General features: G+C 38.5%; 1 protein-coding gene across 8 annotated transcripts in view; it reads right to left on the reverse strand.

Annotated features, from left to right (window-relative positions):
* The window catches only part of UTRN (utrophin), a 344,979-nt gene that overhangs the window by 114,012 nt on the left and 209,839 nt on the right, over nucleotides 1–21,128 (reverse strand). For 6 of the 8 annotated variants that reach the window (XM_052698789.1, XM_052698799.1, XM_052698781.1 and 3 more), the window contains 2 exons: nucleotides 7,655–7,827; nucleotides 2,312–2,468 (listed from right to left, as the gene is read on the reverse strand). In XM_052698789.1, coding sequence (XP_052554749.1) covers nucleotides 2,312–2,468; nucleotides 7,655–7,827 — 330 coding nt within the window. Of the gene's footprint in view, nucleotides 1–2,311; nucleotides 2,469–7,654; nucleotides 7,828–14,169; nucleotides 14,617–21,128 lie in introns of those variants that run through there. The other 2 variants (XM_052698842.1, XM_052698832.1) reach the window with 2 other exon arrangements.

Raw genomic sequence — 21,128 nt, forward strand, 5'->3', positions numbered from 1 at the left:
GATCCTAAAAAATGAAGGACAGGAATGGTAATATCATGGGCCCCCGTTTTAAAGAGCTCAGTGAATATTTTGCCACTTACATTTTAATGTACCAGCAAGGACAAGATCAGGTGAGCATGCAGAAATAAGAGCAAAGGGATCACAGAGAAGTGGAGATAAAATACTGTACTGAACTGCTCAATTTGCACAAGGACAATTTCAAAGCATCATTCAGATGTGAAAATAAAGGAAATAGGAGAGCAGAAGCACCCAAGCCTTGTGCAGGGAGGCACCAGCTGACAAGTGCTGCTGAAGCTTAAGATGAGGTTATAAAAAGTATGAGGTTGATAAAAAGTAAATCTTACAGGTATTGTGAAATGCCTAGGAGGCTTAATACTTGAAGAAGTGTGGGCAAAGAAATGTGGCATTTAATCTAACACCTGGACAGCCAGTGATGACAGGCAGAATAATAGGAGAATCCTTGAGAGTGAGAGAAATCAAGTAACATATCTGAAATATTTATCTGATTAAGTTTCAGCTTAACACAGGGCACAAATAGTGAAAGTAGCATCTTAATGCAATGCAATGCAAGTGACATCAACTCAAGGCACAGAGTGACTGACAGAGCAGAATCACAAAGTTATTTTTAAAAAGAATTCAGTAGATTTTGAAAAGACAAAAAATTTCTGTAACACGAAGTTTTATTCTACATCTGAACAGATGTTAAATAATGCTGAGAGAAAGGGGTAGGAGAACCTACAGAGGACTTTTTTTTTTTTTTTTTCCCTCCTTCAACTTTCCACTTTCCACATGAAAAAAAAAAACAACTTTTCACCCTGGTATAGTTACTCAAACTATCACTTCAGTGAGGAACAGACGGTTCCTGCTCAGAAACAGTGTGAAGCTCTGCCATGCAGAATCAAACCAGTGGACAGCTGCAGCCCAGCTCCCTGTCTCTGGTAACCACAAATAAACAAGTTCAACAGAAAGTGAAATACCACACATTAATAGTTCTTCTTTGGTATGACAGTACTATCTTGTGAAACATAGGAATTTCTTTGTTCCTACAAAAACAACTACCAGAAAAAAAAAGAAAAAAAAAAGTCCAGTTATCCCCTGAGATAGATCTGCAATTGAATACTGACTTGCTGCCCCCATAGGTGTACAAAAAAAATGGACAGATTATCTTTGTGCAGGGGATCTTATTAAATACTGGACTAGGGCAACTATACCCAATACTTTTTTGACAGCACAAGAGCACTGCCTTTTTGAAACATGAAAGAATCATCTCTAAGAGCTTGTGAATATACATAGAATATTAAGTTAACCTCAATGTATAATAAAATAATCCTCATTCTTTAAAGCTATGTGTAAGGTTTAAACAATAAGTTTTTTCCTTCTCACTACTGCAGCTCTCTATTGACCAAAATAACCCATCCTTGCCAACATGTTGTTCTGCTTTGAAGTGATATATAAAATTTAGCATCTTTACAAATCAAATTGACATCTTCAAATGAGACACACTACAGCAGGATTTGTTATTAGCATTCATATACTGTAATCTAGCAAGAGACACAAACAAGCCTTTAAAGTATGACTGGTAGAGGTCTAAAGACTAAATTAAGGGATAACTTAGGCAGATTTCCTTAAGCATTCCTTAGACTTGTCTATTTTGTAGTCAAGTCTTAAAAGTACTGCTCAGCACAGACTACTTTCTCTGTAGTTATTCACAGTGTTTCTCCGTATTTCTCTCAAATTGCATTTTTGTCCTTATTAAATACCACAGCAGAGAAGATACCAGTATTGCGCTGATGGAGGAGAACACAGTTGTTATGCAATTAGCTATATCAAATCCCATTTGCTCTCTTTCCCTCTCTACACCATACAGAATAAATATGACAGTAGGATGGAATCGGCTTTACTATAATTAATTTGCCCAATGGCAAGTATATCTTATCTTGATTACTCATTAGAGTTGGTGACACACACTTTACATAAATGAAGATATGTGAATGTAACAGACTTTGTTGTCAAAACATACGTAATCATTAGGAAATACACCAGAAGTTTGTTTGGACTGAACATGTGCACCAGAAATCCTTTTGATAAAATTGTGAAGAGTGTATTTCACTCTATGCTTTTCTGGGCAAGAGGAGAAATAAAAGGAGTAGAGATCTACACCAGTTGTTTTGTTTGTGTGTTTGTTTGTTGTAGAAATTAAACACTGGAATCAAGCACACATCATTTCTCCTATATTCAAATTTGACTCATTCTATTATTCACAGTAGCATATGGATCTATAGATAGATAGGCAAGAAGATAGGCAACTTACTTTGCAGTGATCATACTGCTGCTGTAAGGTTGGAACATCCCCTCCGATGGGCATTTGCTTTTTCAGTTCTTCATCTTTTGTATTCAGCCATTTGATTAACTCTTCCAGGGATGTCAGCAACCGGTTCCATTTCTCTGCACTTGCCTCCAAGTGAGCCCTGTGAAACAACATAAAAGCATATTTAATGCCCTGAGTTGTACAAAACCCAAGAAATGGTAACAAACAGGTAGATATTATCTATTTATAACACTCTATTTTTCTATTGTTAAGAATGAGTCACATGTTCAACTGCTGAGGACCACTGACATATTAAAAATAAACAAACAAACAAAAAAAACCCCAACGTGGAATCATTTTGCACAGCAAAACATTATAAGCAGGTGAAAAATGAGGGAATGCAGACAAATATGTACTTGATGTGACCTTTCTAAGACCTCTGAAACTCCACCACAGCACATGAAGTGCAAGCCTCATTTTGTCACCAAACTGAACTTTCATGACAAGACCTTGGATCTCCAGCATCAAGAGCCACAAACTCTCCCAGAAGCCATCAGCAGTAAATTAACTGTGCTGCTGAATGCATTAGTGACAAAGATCATTGAATACATCACCTTCAGTAGATGAATTATGAGAGAATTAATATAGAGTGAATCTGTCACCCAGTTAAATCAACATAATCCCCAAATTGCACAATATCCTCCCCTTCTATTGTGTTCAAAAACACACTGACCTGATGGCTTCTTCCTGCAGTGCCTACACAGCTGCATGCAATCTTTGATAAGGGTCAGTAATTTCCCTTTTACTCCAGTCATTTCATGCAATGGACTCATCTGAGACCTAGACGTATTTAGCTTATACCAGTAAACAACAATTTCTTTCACCATGCAAGTGACAGAATGGAGAGAGCTCAGTTCACTCCAGCATAGACACTAGCTCTGTACCTTTGTGCCCTGCTGCTGACAGATGAGTGAACTGAACACTACTATTCTGTTTTCTGGGTCTTTTCTTTTCTATTTTGAACAGCTTTGTCTTATTTTTTTCTGATTCAGTGTAGTTCACGTCTTGAAACATTCACCCGGCTTCCATATTCTCTCAAATGGCATTGGAGTGCATGTTTGGTATGACATGACAAGTTGACATGACAACTGGAACAAAGTGGGTAATGAGCTGCAAGGTTTACTTTGAGGCAGACTTACGTTTGGATCTCACAGGGATACTGTGATAAATGAAGCAAGAAAAGTAGTCCATAAGAGGGCATGGGCAGGGGGTGGGGGAAGTCTTGCAAAAGATAAACTAACTTTAGCGAGAGGAAGCTATTCTTCACTTCATTTAAGAAAGCACATTTAAGAAAGCACTACAAGGGAAAAAATAAGAATTACTACTTGTGTTGCTCTACTGCCAGCATTTTCCTTCATCACTGTTCCTGTCTTCCCTTGTTACACTCACTGAGACCCTTCCCTCAATACTGAATCCAACCTGCAGCCCCCAGCTGCACGTGCTGTCAACAGCATGGTGATATCCATAAACAACATTCACTTTTTCCTTTTCAAAACTAGCTTCACTTCCCACCAAAAACGTCCTCAGAAATATCAAGCTGTGAAGTCTTGAACACACACTGCCCTCCCGTCCTACATACTCAACAGACCCAGCCCTCCTTTCTGGGTGTGAAGAAAGTAATACTCCCTAGTAATCAGGCAGAGGAAACATGCTGCCAAGGCAGCTTGCATTTGAATTTATAGCTTTGCTGTCAGACTGTTGCCAAAATAAAGCATATTCATGGATTTCTAGCAACAATGACAATTAAAAAATGTAGATCTATAGTCTCCTGTGTATTTGATAGTGACATCTCTATTCATCATGACTTACCACTGTATCCGGTACCTTTAAGCATCTCTCGTCTCTAAAAATTGGCACTCTCTAGGCTCCTGCTCAGTTTTAGAATTATTGCATTACTGTAGAATTATTGCACACAGAAAGGATTTTTGTAAGGAGAAAGAAATCCCTGTCGCTAGCTAAATGACACTTTAAGGATGGACCACTTAATTTAACATACATGGCAACAATATTAATAGGAAACGAAAGAAAAAAAAAGTGGTATTAATGCAAACAATGTGGAATATAATACTAAATTAAAAGCATCATAATTTACTACACCTGAGTGTCTATGTACATGCCAGTACAATGACAGTACAAAACATCACTTGCACACAGTTAGCAAATCCAGCACAAGCTAAACTTGTGGGAGTAGAGTAGTAAGGGTCAGAAGGAGGGGAAGAAAGAGACTGCACTAACAGGGCATAAAAATTCCTCTCTCTGAACACAAAGTGAGCTAACATCTCTCAGGAAATGTTGGAATTTAAGAAAAAAAAAACAGGGAAAGACATCACATCAGCCTAGACTTTTCCTGTTACTCTTCTAATCTCATCAGAAGCAATGCTCAACATAAAAAACAACATGCAAGCAGCAGTAGAAAAGCAGCCACAAGTACTCAATTCTCCAGAGGAGTGAGAAGCCATATGTTCAGCATAACACATTCAAAGCAAATGCTACGCAGGAGCAAATGAGCCTAAATATGCTCCAATTTGTATTTCAATGTAAAGTTTAATGCTGTATTTAGATTTGTTATACGGACTAGCCAGATCTAGAGCAAATAAGCTATGCTGGAGTTCTGAATCGTTTCTTCGGCTTCCCCATTTGGAAAGGATTTCTGCTCTTGTTTTTAAGTTAGTACTTTTACCAGTACATAGTCTGCCAGGTCCAATGGTGGCTTAGAATCTGCTCTGATAAAAATACAGGTAACTGACAATTGTTTTATTTTGAGTACTGGTTGGAGCAAAACTATGTCCTAGCATCAGACACCATCAGAAGCACTCTTAATGGGAACCTTGATTGACACTGAAAAAAAAAGAAATAAAAAGAGAGAGCAGTCTTAAAGAGCAAGTTTTCTCTGCTTGGACTGGATAACATCCTGAAGAAGAGCAGCAACTGGGACACAGCCTCCCTTTTGTTGGCCCTGAGAAGCTTCTTCCCCAGCTGGAGACCTCCTCAGCTTTTGTTTCTGCTATTTAGGTATCACTTCTCCTGCTGAGCAACAAAGGAACACATGGAATAAAAATATCTGGTGGGTGGTCTAAATATAGAGAAACCTTCCCTGCTTCTCCCATATTTTTATCTCTGCCCTCTCCTCAGTGCTGATCCCTTCCCACTCAAGAAGAAAACAGTCTCTCCTAAGAATTTGGCTTTAAAAGGCAAACATGCAGCTTCGTTTTCCTCCTGGGAGTGACATGACAGAGAGAAAAAGAAAGAAGCGTGAATAAGCCTATGAGTAATTTCATGGAGAAGCACAGTCTTCTCAGGGTGGTGTCTCGGTCACTACAAGTACAGTTTTTAAACTAGTTTCCATGCATTTAAAAGTATGTCACAAGAGTTCTGCTTTTTTTAATGTGGAACTCCCCCCTTAGTTCCAGTAGCAGGGAAGTAAGTCAGTACAGCAACAAGCACCATCAGCTCTGAGGATGGAAGCAATGAAGAAAGCCTCACGCTATCCCTAAGGGAGAAATGTACCTTCAGCAATTAAAAACAACCATAATCAGAATAGCTGAAAACATTCTAAAAAACTTACAGATGCACCTTAATTTAGAAGCAATATTTCAAGTTAAAATCCATTAAAAAAAATCACATTATTAGCTCTAGCCCATAAGACAATTATATTCTGCACTCACAAGATGTTTCCATAGTTTTGCTCTCTAATTTGTCCTTGAAATAAAGTACACCAAGAAAACAGAATTTGAAGGGAAACAGCCAGATCAACACACTGACTTCATGTTAGTCCCAGGTCTTGTTAATTCCCTGAAAAGGCTTTCATTATTGAGAGAGAAGTGAACTGCAATCAAACAGGGCAAAATACACCAACTCAGAAATGTTGCACTCCTTTCACAGGAGGCAGATTCAAAAGGTTAATTCACTTCTGTTTGCTCCACTATTCTCTGCCCTGCTTGCTTTCTACTTGTAGTTCACTGACACATGGCCCTGCAGCATTGCAGGTATTAGCAGAGTAATAACGTACACAGTGCAAACGTTAATAATGCTTAGAGGGATTCACATTCCATATTTACATAAAAAAGACAGAAGACCCATTTTTCTGAACAACAATCTAGCTTTTTTGAGTGTTCACTGTGCAATTGCTTTATCTCCTTGGAACTAAACAATGTGGCCTTCAAGCCATGCATAAAGGCCATACTGGCTACCCACTTCTCTCCTGAGTATGATCACCACCAGGAAAGGCCAAGCAATTGGATTGCTTTTGTCAGAACTTGCAGCTGTTGACTAAATTGTTAACTTATGAGTATGTTTCATTCCCATTCTCTCTCTCACGCTGACCAATATGTGATTACAGTTCATAATAGCCCAAGTTTAATAGCTCTTGCAGCCTCTGCTAGCCCTCATGCTAAATTTTTCAGTTCTTCTGGTTCAAGCTCCTCCTATTGGCTTTTACTCAGCAGATCCTGTCAGTTACAAGTAACTGCTTAGCTAGCTGGTGATGGGGTAAGTCGAGATGTAAAGTAAATTTTACCTTTCCTCTATCTCACTCTTTCAAATTCTGGTGCCCAAATTCAAAGCTCAGTGCATTTTTATGGTTTTTGTAAAATTCATATGAATGTTTGATGTTGTCCTGTTCTATTAAAAGAACAGTCTCCTGTAATAGAGTTCTAATTCCAACCAACCAACAAGGAAGCAGTGGTGACTGAAAGCTCCAGTAATACTTTTATTTGTAATTAAAATTAATGGAGAACTTAATTCACATTAATGAATATGGCAATATCTTCTTCCCAAATGATATCATAAAGATTTTTACAATGAATACACTTAGTGAGTTTGGCATTGGTAGAGTCAAAAATTGTAAAAGGCTTGACTAGTACGTATTTTAAAATATTTCTTAATTGAATAGTAGCAATCAAAAAATTCTCCTATCATTACAGATGAAGATAGTTAAAATCCTACTAAGTATCCCTTTCAGTGGTAAAAACAAAACCCTGATTTCTCTTCAGATAATAGTAGCTTCACAGAATGACTTCACTGGCATTGCTATTAATTTAAAATTAGGAAGGATTCAGCATATGTTTTGGGAAATGAAGCACAGATTAGCAAGTTACTACTGTACAACTTTGGAGTGAGAAAAACAAGCAGTTAAGCCTGCATGGTGAGTTAATACACCAAATCTTCCTATTAGTGCTCAGAGGTGCTTTACAGAAGACGGAATTCACTTTAACGCTGTGCTCAAATTTCTCAAGTCTTTTAGAAGTCTGCTGCTCTGCTCCATATATATATTTTTTAATTACTTACCTGATATTAGCTGACTTCACTTTCAGATCATTCCAGCGCTGGTTCATGTCATCAAGTCGGTGCTGGAGCAGGGCAGCTTCCTCAGAGTTTCCCAAGGCTTTCACCATTTTCTGTCTGTTTCCATCAATGCTTTTAAAGATGTCATTGTGGGCATCAATCTCTGCCTGGATGTCCTGAAATAACAACAAGAAAAGCCCAGACATCTTAGTTCTCTAAATAAAAGGAGAACTTATTCCCATCAGTATTCTCATCGTCTAGGACAAAGCACGTAGTCTGACTTTGGAGATGCGGAGAGGAAAACCTGCAACTCTATTAACAGCACATAACAGGTTGAGCTTTTTAATGTGTGATAAAAGGAGTCTGAAAGTTATTCTCAACTCTGAAACAGCATTTGTAACTATAAACAAATTCTTTGCATGTTTTTGTACTAAGGTAAGCTAATTGTTTTTTTTTCCCCCACATACACCCACAAGTATAAATGTACTGGAAACCTTTTCCCACTCAGAAGTTACACAGCTGCACCCTTACCTGTGCTTTCTCTTTGTTCTTTGAAATAAAATGTTGCAGAGACTTTACACAGATCACTGGAATTAGAACTCTATACAGCGTTTGAAGCCATACATAATAAAAGTTTTAAACTAAAAATTATGGCCCTAAACTGCAACTAAATGACTACAGCTACTGCAAGCCTGTTTTTACAATTGCATACCTTGTCCTGCAACATGTAGAGACATAGACAGGGTGTATTATAATTTGATTTTTGTACTAAATACTGAAAAGTGCGTGCAATTGCAGCTTAGCTTATTTCTCCTGCCATCTGAAATTAAACATATTTTATTCACCATCTGTCTCAAGAAACACATTACAGATGTCTCCATCTAACCTAGTACAGTATTATTCTTAAAACACATTGTAACAGTATCAGACAAAATCTCCCTCCACACCATAAATGCTTTCCAGCATCTGCACGTCTATGTATACACTAAGAAACGTAAATGTGTGGAAAGCCAGATGTGCTGGTTGTTCTCTACTGAATTAATCAGCAAATTGTAACAGAAACTTGATGAAGATGTAATTTAACTTCTTTGGCAAAGGAATAATTCAGTAACTGAAATCATTTAAAGGATTTATTTATTTATTTTTAAATGCAGACAAATCCTTAGTATTTTCCATCTCTTCCCAGGGGCAGGAGACAAGAGGATCCTTGTACCTCCCTATCCTGCCTTTTATAATGGCTGGAAGCAGTGCAAAAGTATCTATGAATCTGAGATAACATGAAAGCATCACTTAGAAAAAATGAAAAATGCAAGGATGCAGCTGGAGGTGCAGAAGGGAGAGAGAGAGAAAGATCATATAGAATCATATAGAATCACAGAATGGCCTGGGTTGAAAAGGACCTCAGTTATCCTCTAGCTGCAACCCCCCTGCTATGTGCAGGGTCGCCAACCACCAGACCAGGCCGCCCAGAGCCACATCCAGGCTGACCTTGAATGCCTCCAGGGATGGGGCATCCACAACCTCCTTGGGCAACATGTTCCAGTGTGTCACCACCCTCTGTGAGAAAAACTTCCTCCTATTATCTAACCTAAACGTCCCCTGTCTCAGTTTAAAACCATTTCCCCTTGACTAATCACTATCCACCCTCATAAACAGCCATTCCCCCTTCTGTTTATATGCTCCTTTCAAGTACTGGAAGGCCACAATGAGGTCTCCCTGGAAAAGGAGTCAGAGGAGCAGGTGGGGATGTTTAACTGAAGCTCCAGCTCTCTAACAGAATTAGTCTGTATCACTTTGGACAAATTCTTTTCTCTGATTTTCCTCACTATAAGGCAGGTAAAAAGACACTTTTGCTATCTTTGAGCCGTTGTGATAGAAAACACCATCAACAACACAAGACAGTGAAGTCATCAGTTAAACAAATCAGATGCTTATCTGAAGACATTTGTAGCTCCCGACCTTACTCTCCAGCATGCAAGACGACCCACTGAAAACCAGCTAAGTCCAAACAGCAGGAGATACAAGTGTATATGGTAGAGTCAATTTTAATTGCATACTAATCTGTACTTCAGAAGCCTAGCCATGTCAAATCCATTTCTATGCCTCTTTAAAGTTACATCACCAATTGACCTCTAAACTTCCACTTCACCATGACAATATTCATTCCAATCCTACTGAGAAATGACATAAAACATTCTAGTTTTGATTACATTTGAGTAGACATTTAACTATGCATTCTTAGCAGCTCAAACTGATGCTTCATTCATAATAGGTTTTATTCTTGTATTTGATGAGTGTTGTGTTATAATGGTAAGTCAGTCGTAAGGGTTTTTCACAGCAGTATAAAACACTTCCCTGTAAACACACACACAAGCTTCCCTATCCAAACCAGATTCATGGGGGCAATGCACTACAGGATGCAGAAAAGGAAATAAAATGTCCAAAAAGAGAGGCACACAACTGTGAAATGGTCTTTTTTTTTAGCCAGTGAAGCAGAGAAGTTCCAGGCAAGAATTCTCTCCTTAAGGGTGCAAAAACAAGGGAAAACAAAAAAAGATAAAAAGAAACAACTGAAAGAAATACACTGCAAATAGAGAAGACTTTTTTTTTTTCTTCTTTTTTTTAATAAGCCAGAAGGTGTTTGTAGTTCTTAATCTGTAGTTACAATGCTTTATCAACTGAGTTTTTTGAACTCAAGATGTCACAGCAATTCCTTAAGGTCATATTTTCGTTACTCTGCAAATATTGATGTGCATCTATCTGTTAAACTGCATTGGTAATTTACTGATATGAGGTCAGCAGACCTATTTACGTGTGTAAGTGTTGAAGGATTACTGTCCTAAATCAAAAAAAGGCTCTTTGAGGATACAGTTCATCTTACATATAAATCAAGATACAGGTTTCAAAAGACAGAAAAGAAGAAAGAACAAGGCTGACTACTTTACCCAGCCATGGTATTAGAAGATTGCCACTTTCTTTAAATTCCACTTAAGAAATAAGATCAAACTCCTGCCTCTGTTTTGCAATTAGGACTAGTGAATTCAAAATCCCCTCATCTCTGTTCTGAACCTCAGACTTACTTAATACTTTCCTTCTTGCCCTTTGCCTCAAGGATTCAAGCTTTCATTTTATGCTTAGTTCTCATTTAAAATTTTGTCTCCATAATAAGTAGCCTACACTTCTTGCTTCAGTTTCAACCAAAATGTCACATCAACACAGAATGAAAGAACTGCAGAAGACACTTCCCTAAAAAGTCCACAAATAAGGTGTGAGAGACTCAATAACATTATACATAGCAATTCTGAAAAGGACTCAAAGATGTAGCTGACTCCAGTTGGAGTAACTACTGCAACATCCCCAAGGCAGACTATATCAACCTGTCCAAGGTAGAAGAAAGTATATGACAGGTTCAAACAGATCCAAACATTGCAAATTCAACTTTAAGGTCAACCAGCTATCAAGCTTTTTTTTTTTTCTCCCTTCTCAAAAATAGCAGGGATACTTTCAAAGGGACAGTAGTAGAAATAACTGTCCTTTGGAAACCATTAATCCTTTACAAACAAACTAAAAAAATAAAAATCATAACAGCATTCCCATGATGATAGGCATTCCAGCACCTTTTTTTTTTTTTTTTTTTTCTGAATGAGAAGTCCACAGGGTTTTCTAATTCACTCAGCAACCTCCTGAGGATGTTAAGCATATTCCCTTACATTCCAATTTTTTTCTAGTTTTATTTTTTATACCATCTTCATTACTACATCAGCATTAACAGAGGCAAAAAATTTCCTCCTTGAAGGATCAGAATCTTTCAATTGAAGGTAAAAGTATGTTGGCACACAGATCACTACTTTTAATATCTACATACAAGCCGCGGAACAAACAGCAAACTGCTGTGGCTTTTGAACCATGTAAAGATCTTTAGAGGAGTTGTTAGGGCTTAAGTTGCCTAGTCATAAATGAAAAAACAGCTTGAGAACCAGATTTTCCCCAGAAAAGGAGACCCCCAGGTTCCTCAGGCTGTTCAGACGGGACAGTTTTGTACTTCTTCCACCCAACACAAATCATGCTCATGACTACAACAGGACAGCACACTTCGTTCCAGTAAAGGGAACTGCAAGTCCCTCAAGAATGACTCCCAATTTCCTTCACTGGCAGTGTACAAGTCAGCAAAGACATAGTTACAGAAATGCTGCATTTGCCTCTTTTATTTCTGACCTTTAAAAGTGATGACTGCTCAAAGTATCTGCAGAAAACTCTTCCAGTTGGAACAGCTGGAAAGCAAAATGTCAGTGCCAACCAAAGGATGTAACTGTAAGCACAGGCATCAGCTAGAACATCCTTCTTTGAGGTGTCACAGCAAGTGGCAGGGGAATTGATTATTTATTTATTTATTTTTTAAATAGCAGACTCTATTGACGTATGTTTTACCTGCTGCTGCCAACTGCATTTGGGTACACTGCTGTGTCAGATGTTCCCTTTAGCCTCTGCTCCACTCAGAGCTTTTTATTTGCAATAGCTCTTAAGGAAGAAATAAGAATTAGGGCATGATTTAGGCATATGAAAGTGCCCACTGTGAAAGAGAAATGGGACTTTTATTGCTCTGTTCCTTGTGATGTTGGCGGTGCAAGAGAGGGATGCTCCTGCAAAAAGAGTTAAGTAGGAAAAAGGAAAAAAAAGGAAAAAAGTTTCTGAAGAATGCAGGTATTCATCTCATTCAGTCTCTTCTCTGGTTTTAGAAGAGTTCTGAAGTTGTAACTTTAGAAGAGCTCATCCCATCTGCTTTATCAGGGGCCTGCAGCAGCAGCAGTCTGCCTTCAAGCAATCAGTTTGTAACAAATTCACATTCAGAAGAGCAGTACACATGCAGAACCCTAGGGCAGAATTGCCATTACCATAAATCCACCAGTGGCAGAAGCGTATATATCACCAATTAAACCTCTCCAAGATGTCACATGCAGACTACACTGCCCATTACTGCAGCCATTTTGACCAGAGTATAAGTTCAAAGAAATTCAGAAAAGTTTAGATACAACAGAAACTTGATTGCTACTCAAACTCTTAGATAATTCAAGAGGGAAAAAAACCAAAACCTTTGAATGAAAAACCATTCTGGGATATTTTTACAGCTAATTTTCACATGTTCCTACCACCAAAAACTTTGCACAGCAGCTTCATGTTTCCAAAAAGCTGACTAGACCTGTACTTAAAACTTACAGATAAGCAGGTACCATATAGTGTGGGTAAGAATTCATTTCACTGCAAGAATACTGACGCACTTATGGGCTGAGAAAACACACATTTGACAACCTGTGTGGCTCCATCATATGGTACTGACCAAACATCTGAGAACCATCATAAATCCATTAATACTAATTCCAGCAGTCACATAATTGAGACTGGATGAAGCCAAATAGGCTCTGCCCACTCAAATGTAATGTGAGTCTGCTTTTGCATAGGAAGGGAGTGTTGTGCAAACTTCTGCAAATGCCATTTGGCTTCTGCATTACGACCACAAACAGCACTCGTAATTCTCTCCTTGCATGTATTAACAAATTCAGATCTTTTAAGGCTAACAACAGCAACAAGAGTACACTGAAACCCAGCTGGCAGACTGGGAAAGAGAAACAACAGTGTTCCTCATTGTCATAAGTGTTCTCATCTGTTATTTATAGCTATTTTTGAATAAAAGTAATGCTGGTGGGGTACTGAACAATATCTGTCTCATTACCTCCAAAGTTTGCTTCTGTATGAGTGGAAGAAAAGAATAATACAGCCAAAACAAAACAAAACAAACAAATAAAATAAAAAAAAAAATCCACCACAAAATCACCAAACCAGTTTGTAACAGTCTTCTGAGGACACAAGCTTATCATGATTCTGAAATTAACCAAAATGGTTACAACAAACACAAACCAGAAAAAAGAACCAGTAGCTTGACTTCGTTTTATGAGGCATTGAGGTTCAATTAGTAATATCCATTAAACCACCTTTCATTTGATCAATAGTGATTTGTGTTAACGTACCAAACTAAAATTTTCATCTTTAAGACAGAGAGCCACAGAATCATTCTTTATAATCTGCACTTTGACTTTGTGATCACAATTTCTCTAATCTTAATTTGTAAACTACCATATACTTTGCAAAAGATTCCAGTCTTTCATGGCACAGGAAAATTATGTGTATATATGCTACCTTTATATATTTGTGTGCATATGTGTGTGCGTGCGCATGTGTGTATATATAGATACATAAAGCCAAGCTAAAGATTGCTGCAAATGTATGATCCAGGTTTCATCAGAAGTGCTGTCAACTAAATGATCACAGTCAGAGCAAACAATCTAAAACTAATTCTGTGGAACCTGGAATGGGAAATAAAGAAGCACAGGATTTTCTCAGATGAGTCCTGTGAGAACCTTTACAACAACACATAAAAACTCCCACGTTCAACATGCACCTGTCCTTTCTACTACACATTTTTCAAAGGCATACCCAAGCACATGAAACCTTGCATATCGTACCTTTTCAAATTTCGTCAGTAGCTCACGTAAGCTGAAGTTCAGGCCAATCATGATCAAACGTCCCTCGAAGCCTACATTTTCCTGGCAGATCTTCCAAGCCGCATCTATAGCCTTCAGAAAGTCTCTCTCTTTTTCAGCCTATCCTGTCTCAAACCTTTCTGGAAACTGCTGTATGCGTCTCTCTCCCAGGTTCTCCATGGGGAAGTTCATACAGCATCATAGTAGCAGCCCCCTGGTACCCACTCCTTCCCGGGGGCTGGGCAAGTGAGCATGAGCCAGGCGATGCTCCTTGTGAGGTCAGCTTGGCCCCATGGGGCTGGGGGAGTCTGCTTGTCACTGTACCAGGTCAGGATTGTCTCCAGCTCACCTTAGAAATGGCACGTGAGCTCCAAAGTATTTCTTGAAGGCCACAAGCTCGACGTTTGGTCTCAGTCACCCTGAACAAGAGAAGCTGTGCTCTGCTGGTGAGTGGAGGGAGGAGGATCAATTACTCCCATGCTGCTCCACTCAAGAAAAAAAAAATCCCCAGAGAAACTTCTGCTTATAGGAAGCACCAACAGCAGGCTCTTCAGAGAAGAACTGAGATGAGGCACAGTTTAGCCCACGACCTGGCAGGAGGCCACTTCTCTCTCTGCCTTCCTTATAGCCAGCCACCAGCAAGATACTGTGATGGTAACGGCCACATCACCTCCAGGCTTCCACCACTGACCTGCTCTGCTTTGCCAGGGGGACACTGCAGTGCAGAACAGCTAAGGCTCCTTAAAAAAAGCTTAAAAGGCACATCCTTCATATCATCAAAACAAAACAAAACATCTCCAGCAAGGGATCACACTGAAACCCCACAAAGCTTTCACTGGGGATCTCCTCCTTTGGTCCTGGTGGCTCTGGCAGCCGTGCAGTGATCTATTTCCAGCGTTTGTTTATTATTTTAATCAGCATCCTCCCTTCCACCAGCCCTGGTGCTGTTCACAGCCAAGCACACTCCCTCTTCCCGGAGGCCTCCCCGCTGCAAAGCCACCTCTGCAATACCCTCGTGCAGCTCTCCTCTCTCACCCCTCTCTGTTCCTGTCAAAGGGAAGAGTGCCTATTTTGTCACTAGACTGTAAAAGCTGTAAAAGCAACCGGTGCTCCAGAAAGCCTCCAACAGCTCCCTCATTACCCAGGACTCACCATATGCAGATTGTTTTTGTATGAGGCCTTTGCTAGCCTTTCATTGGGAAACCTGACACCTGGAGGCTGGCTACTAGGAAATCACTCCGTTTTAAAGCATTCCCACTCGAAACAGCGTGTGTGCATGAGAAGGCCTATTTAAGCTACTAATGTTTTCCGTACAACCACACGTTACTCAGCTGCCAGGGGGAAAAAAAAAAAAAAGCCTCAGCAATAGTTGCCAGCAAGTTAGAAGCAGTTAGCAGTTAGTTAGAAGCAAACCAATCAACCTCTTGCAAAATCTGGTACAAGTGTTATTCCTCTGACCATATGTGAATCTGTGCTACTTTTACTTTCTTTTTAATTCACTGAACTGTCATTTGATGTGCCAGTAAAGTCACTAATGACAAAACTGTCTTTAAAATTAATCTCATCCAGAGAATTACACTGATCTAGTTAGTACGGTCAGGATTTTAAGAATTAACCTTGGAAAAGTTTACTTGCAGCAGCAGGATTTTCATTTTATTTGTACTTTGCAGCACGCCTGTACGATTCGCATAGGTACATTTCGCAAACTATAAAAGTGCTTGCAAAATAGTTTCCCAAAGAACACGGAACTAGAATCCTGCTGCCCCACTGATGGGTGATGTCAAGCTGTCTAAATGTATTCCACAGCTTATGCAAGGAAAAATCCCAATTATGAATGCAACAGTAGTTAATTCTGCAACAAGTGCAATTTTATTTGACCCACATATTGCTTAATCTCATATAGGTTCTCATTCGCACACCTACTACCATTTATTACAAACATTTATTCACTGATACTTCCCCCAAAACTTCCCAGTGACTAAGACAGCCAGTACACTATGGAGCTGCAGTTTCTGATGTACTTTTCTGTGTTCTGTACTTCTGATAAAAACTATATACCAAGCCTCAGAAAAATTAAAAATCCTATCTGAAAGAAAATATTTTATTCAATTTAACATCTGTTAAAGACTTATTCCAATGTACACAAATTCATCACACAACAAACCAAAAGAAAACCTACAGACCCTAAGTGATTAACCATCTTGCAGGGCTGTGAACTCCCTAGTTTACCCAAAGTTCATGCATTAATGATGGCAGCAACTAAGCAGCTGCTGCCCTGTGCTAGCAGGAACCAACAAATACAGTGCCTGAACTTCTTAAAGTTCCTAGCCACTGGCCAGGCATCTGGGGAAGCATGCAGTGGTGCACTTTACCTCCTTTAGTGGATAAGGTCACTCCGTCTGCTCACTCCTGTCACGCTAATTAGCAGTAATAAAAATGCATCAATAGAGAATATTTTTTTTTTAATTAAAATAAGCATAGTACCCTGCCCAGATGTCCAAACATTGATTGTCTTGGGTATTTTCTTTCCTATAATGCATTTTCCCAAATAGGAATTTGAAACCCTGCTGAACCCTGCACTGTTAATGCATTTGATACGGTGGTGCAGATGATCATGTACTTGGGAACATTTTATTACATTTTGATATTAAACTAGTTTGGTGCATTTTCTCTAAAATCTGAAATTACAACATAAAACTGCATAATGATATGAACAGCTAATTGTACTTTCTGCCCATTGGTAATGTTACTAATGGCAGCCTGCAAAATGCAAGGACCATCAACTGAAAAGTACTTCCAACTGTATTACAAAAAGCACAGCAGACACGGAAATACAATCATATGATTGCTTGCAACTATTTTTTATGAATTCTGCTCTGAACTGCATGTCCAGCAGATCCAGGTTTAAGAGCTTCCTCATTTACCAAGAATTAATGAAGAAATTATAAAACCAGTAGTAGAATGATACATCTAAAAATCTCAGCACAGCAACGAACCTTTTTGTAACAAATCCAATTTTTTATCATATGTAAATCCAGTAGTAACTGAATGCTAGGGAACTGCAAACATGTGAATGTTGAATCAATTAAACCAACATTAAGAACAAGAAAAAAAAACTTACTCCACTGCTTCTGGATGGAAAAAAATATCTGATTAACTTTGACAAGGTCTGAAGTTCTTAAACTCCAAAGCTGAATTTCAGAAAGGATAAAAGTAATGGAGACAGCCTCTCTGCAAAACAAAATTACTTACGTGCAAAGACCCCACAGAAAATTTGCTTTGTACTTAAGAAACGATGCAAATAACAAGAAAACTGGCACACTAAGCACAATTTCACAAAAGGACAAGAAAAAAGTTTTTTTTTTTCTAGAACAGAACTGCAAAAATCAACAGGAACAAAAATGTTGAGAGTGAATGACACAGGCTGTATATACATTGAGCGTACATACATTTTACGTAACTCACAACAATGAAAAGATTAAAATAGTGTCCCCTTTTGTAAGACTTAGATGTGAATGATGCAGAGGTCAGTAGGTGGTTATAACAAATCAATACTCTCTGGTTTCTCTTGAGAGATGCACCTCCAGGCAGGACCACAAAAAATTCACTTTTTCAAAAGCACTGTGGTATTTTCATCAGCCTTACAAAATGCATGGTGTTAACTTGATCAGAAATGGAAGGAGAGCTGCCTCCTCCCTTCTGCAGGAGATGAGCATTTATATTATGGAGTTAACAGGCAGCCCAAACAAGTTCTTCCCTATACAGAAGCTTGCTCCCAGCAAAGCCCAATGCATGAGTTTCTAAGAAAGGTTCTTCCAGCACTGCCCTGCTGTTAACCTTTGCCAGAAGGCAGATACTCCAGTGACACAGCACCCCAAGGAGCAAGAATTTGTCAAGACAGATGGACAAATTGAACTGCTACAATAAAGAAGCAGTGGCACCATGAAAGTCACATAAACACAACTTCTCAAATTTCCTCTTAATTTAGATATCTATTACAGTGGTGATTGCAATGCTGATTATGAATTACGTGAAAGGGTTTGCAATATCCCTGGAACACAAAGCCAAAGCATTGCACTGGTGCCTTTCTTTCTTTCCTTAAAGAGCAAATGCAATCAGTTTGCCACAGAAAAGCATTTTTTGAGTGGCCTGTGCAATATTTACTGTATTCAGCGACAGTCCTATACTAGGTAAGCACAGAAAGGAAGTGGCCGTCCTCAAAATAAGAGGTATGAGACAGGACATTAAAATTCAAGAATGAAATGTATTACAGTCCCAGATAAGATAATGCATTCCTGGAGACAAAAAATGATACACTGCCATGGAAGGGTAATAAAGGACTTGCTGTAGATTTTTCTCTTAGTTTTGACTTGTTTGGACAATACATGGCTTTCAGCTCTATGAACTACCAATGATTTTCTATCTTTTTGGAGCTAAACATAAATAAGCTGTATATCTTAATCTCTTTGCATTTCCCAGGGACACCCATCACTAAAAGCAGAATATTGGCAATGTTCTCAGAAAACACACATTGAAATATCTCGTACTTGGGCTATATCTGAAATAGATCAGATGTCAAAGGGAAACATGCAGGGAAGTATCACTAAAGCACCCCAGGCACGGAGCCACTGCAGAATTCACTGTAGAAGAGATTGAGACTTGAATCCCACTGAGAGGACTGATCTGAACATGAAGGTTTTAATTCTGATCCTGACTGACAAAATGAGGGAAGAAGCGAGAAGTACGGAGGAAGACTGGCTTTAATGCCAGGCAGGGATTTCATTATCAGGTTGTTCCTTTCTAAATATTACTGGTGATTGAAAAAAATGTTCCTGTTAATTGACAGTCTGTTAAAAAGTTCAGTAAGTCTTCTTCTAAAACTGCCAGTTGCCTGGTCTTCCCTCTTCAGGTGTAATACCTGTGCTTGCTTGCAATAATCACACCAGATAGAATTAAAAATAGTAATTAAAAAAATAATAATAATAATTTAAACCACATACTTCAGTCTTTTCCCAACTTTTTTTTATTCAGTGGCATTAGACTCAAGTACCTAACCAGAATACAGTGCTATTACAGCTACAAGGCATAAATTGATATTTTGCCACGATGCAAGGATAAGCAGCCAAGCAAAAACATTATGTAAGTCTGAATATATATAATTTTATTCTCTATCTTATCCTACACTCTCAGTCAACTGAGTGACTTCATGTTGCACGAAGAAATGTCACCTGGATCTAGGGTGAGTTTTGTTTTTTAAAGCCACAGAGATTTGGACCATCTCTTCTCCCTGCAAACTCCAAACTCAGCCATTAATATTTGCTTTACATGTTATCTTTTGTGACATGAACATTTAATTTGGATACTGGCCAGTCATTTGTTGCATAAAAAACAAATGCACTTCAAATTTCTAGCATAACCATTATGATAATCTTCTGCATTTAAAGAATACAAAATAACTGATTTGCGTTATTTGAACTTTTGACTTTGAAGTCAGCATACCTACAATGTATTTATAGATAAATATGCTTTTATCAATTTTAACATGCTATAGGGGAAGAGCCATAAAAAAAATATTCATCCATACTATTAATGATGCTTAAAGACTTCATCTTTGATACTTCTAAATACAGAATGAAGTGGTATAAAATCACCTTCCTCCTGCACAGGGCAACTAAGGCAGGCAGCTTACCATGGCTTTCAAAAGTCACAGCAAATTCTTCTTGCCATTCAGCTGTCCACCCCTTGGTACCCAGCAGGCATTATGATTTTTAAATTTATAATTGCCTCCAGGCATCCAAGCTCCACAGCATACTTCCTCCTTATACCTATGACAGTTCTGCTGTAAAGGAAGCATAACTGAGACCACTATGCTTACACATGCTGGATTTCTCCTTTTTGAACATTATCCTATTAAGCACATTTGGCACATCTTTTCCTTGGAGTAAGCTCCCAGTGACTGCTCTGGCAGTCGACTCTCATCATCTTGACTTTGTCCTGAAAAGAACTTGGAGGTAATAATGACTTTGCATAGCTATCAAGGAGTACAGGGAAATACAGTTAAAAACCTCGGATGAGATAATTGAAATAACAGGCATTTTCAACCAACTAACTTGACTGTATTCAATGCCCTAGCATGTATCCAGGTCTGAGTTTACTTTTTATTCTAACCTTTGTATACAAATGGTAGCTAGATGAACATTCTTCTCCATATTTATTTCAGAAGAATCTCCTTTCAAGATTAAGCTCTATGAAGAAAAAGTAACTCATTTGGTTACTTCCAAAGTCAGTAATAGCTTCACTGATGAGGAAAATAGTTAAGCTTAATTTCATTAATCAAGCAGACATCAAGCAATTAGGACACAGAACTCCAGCATCATCATGGGCCAGAAAATCAAATAAGAACTACCAACCCATAATTAGCTAAAAAAAAAAAAACAAAACAAAAAAAAAAAAAAACCCACACCTTTGCATCTCCTGGGCAACTTTGTTTCAGTCCTTCTGCTAAAAGCTCTTTTGCAACAGCATTTTGCAACATTCTTTTGCAACATTCCAAACTGCTTTCTGGTGCTGGATTTGCCATTATATATAGAGCACACTGCAGCATTAAGCTCTACAGACAATATATTAAAAAAAAAAACTTCCAATACACCCTCAAGATGGAAGGGATTATGAAAAATACCTTTAAATTTCTAGGAGGTTCATGTTTCAACTCTGGTCACAAAAGCTCATGAACACAAAGGCGATCTTACAGCTACAACATGCACCTAATAAATACCCTTTTCAAACTGCAAGCTGTGCTCCAGTTCAGTTTTTACCTCTTGATCTTTTATTTTTTAACCATCATCTCCTCACCACCAGCATCTCAAAGACAGGTTAGAAAGGTAAGAAAACAGAAGATAGCACCAATAATATGCTCTGTTTGTAAAGAATTAGAAGATGGA

Source organism: Tympanuchus pallidicinctus, unplaced genomic scaffold, assembly GCF_026119805.1.
Source record: "Tympanuchus pallidicinctus isolate F22 unplaced genomic scaffold, pur_lepc_1.0 scaffold1, whole genome shotgun sequence".
Lineage (NCBI taxonomy): Eukaryota > Metazoa > Chordata > Aves > Galliformes > Phasianidae > Tympanuchus > Tympanuchus pallidicinctus.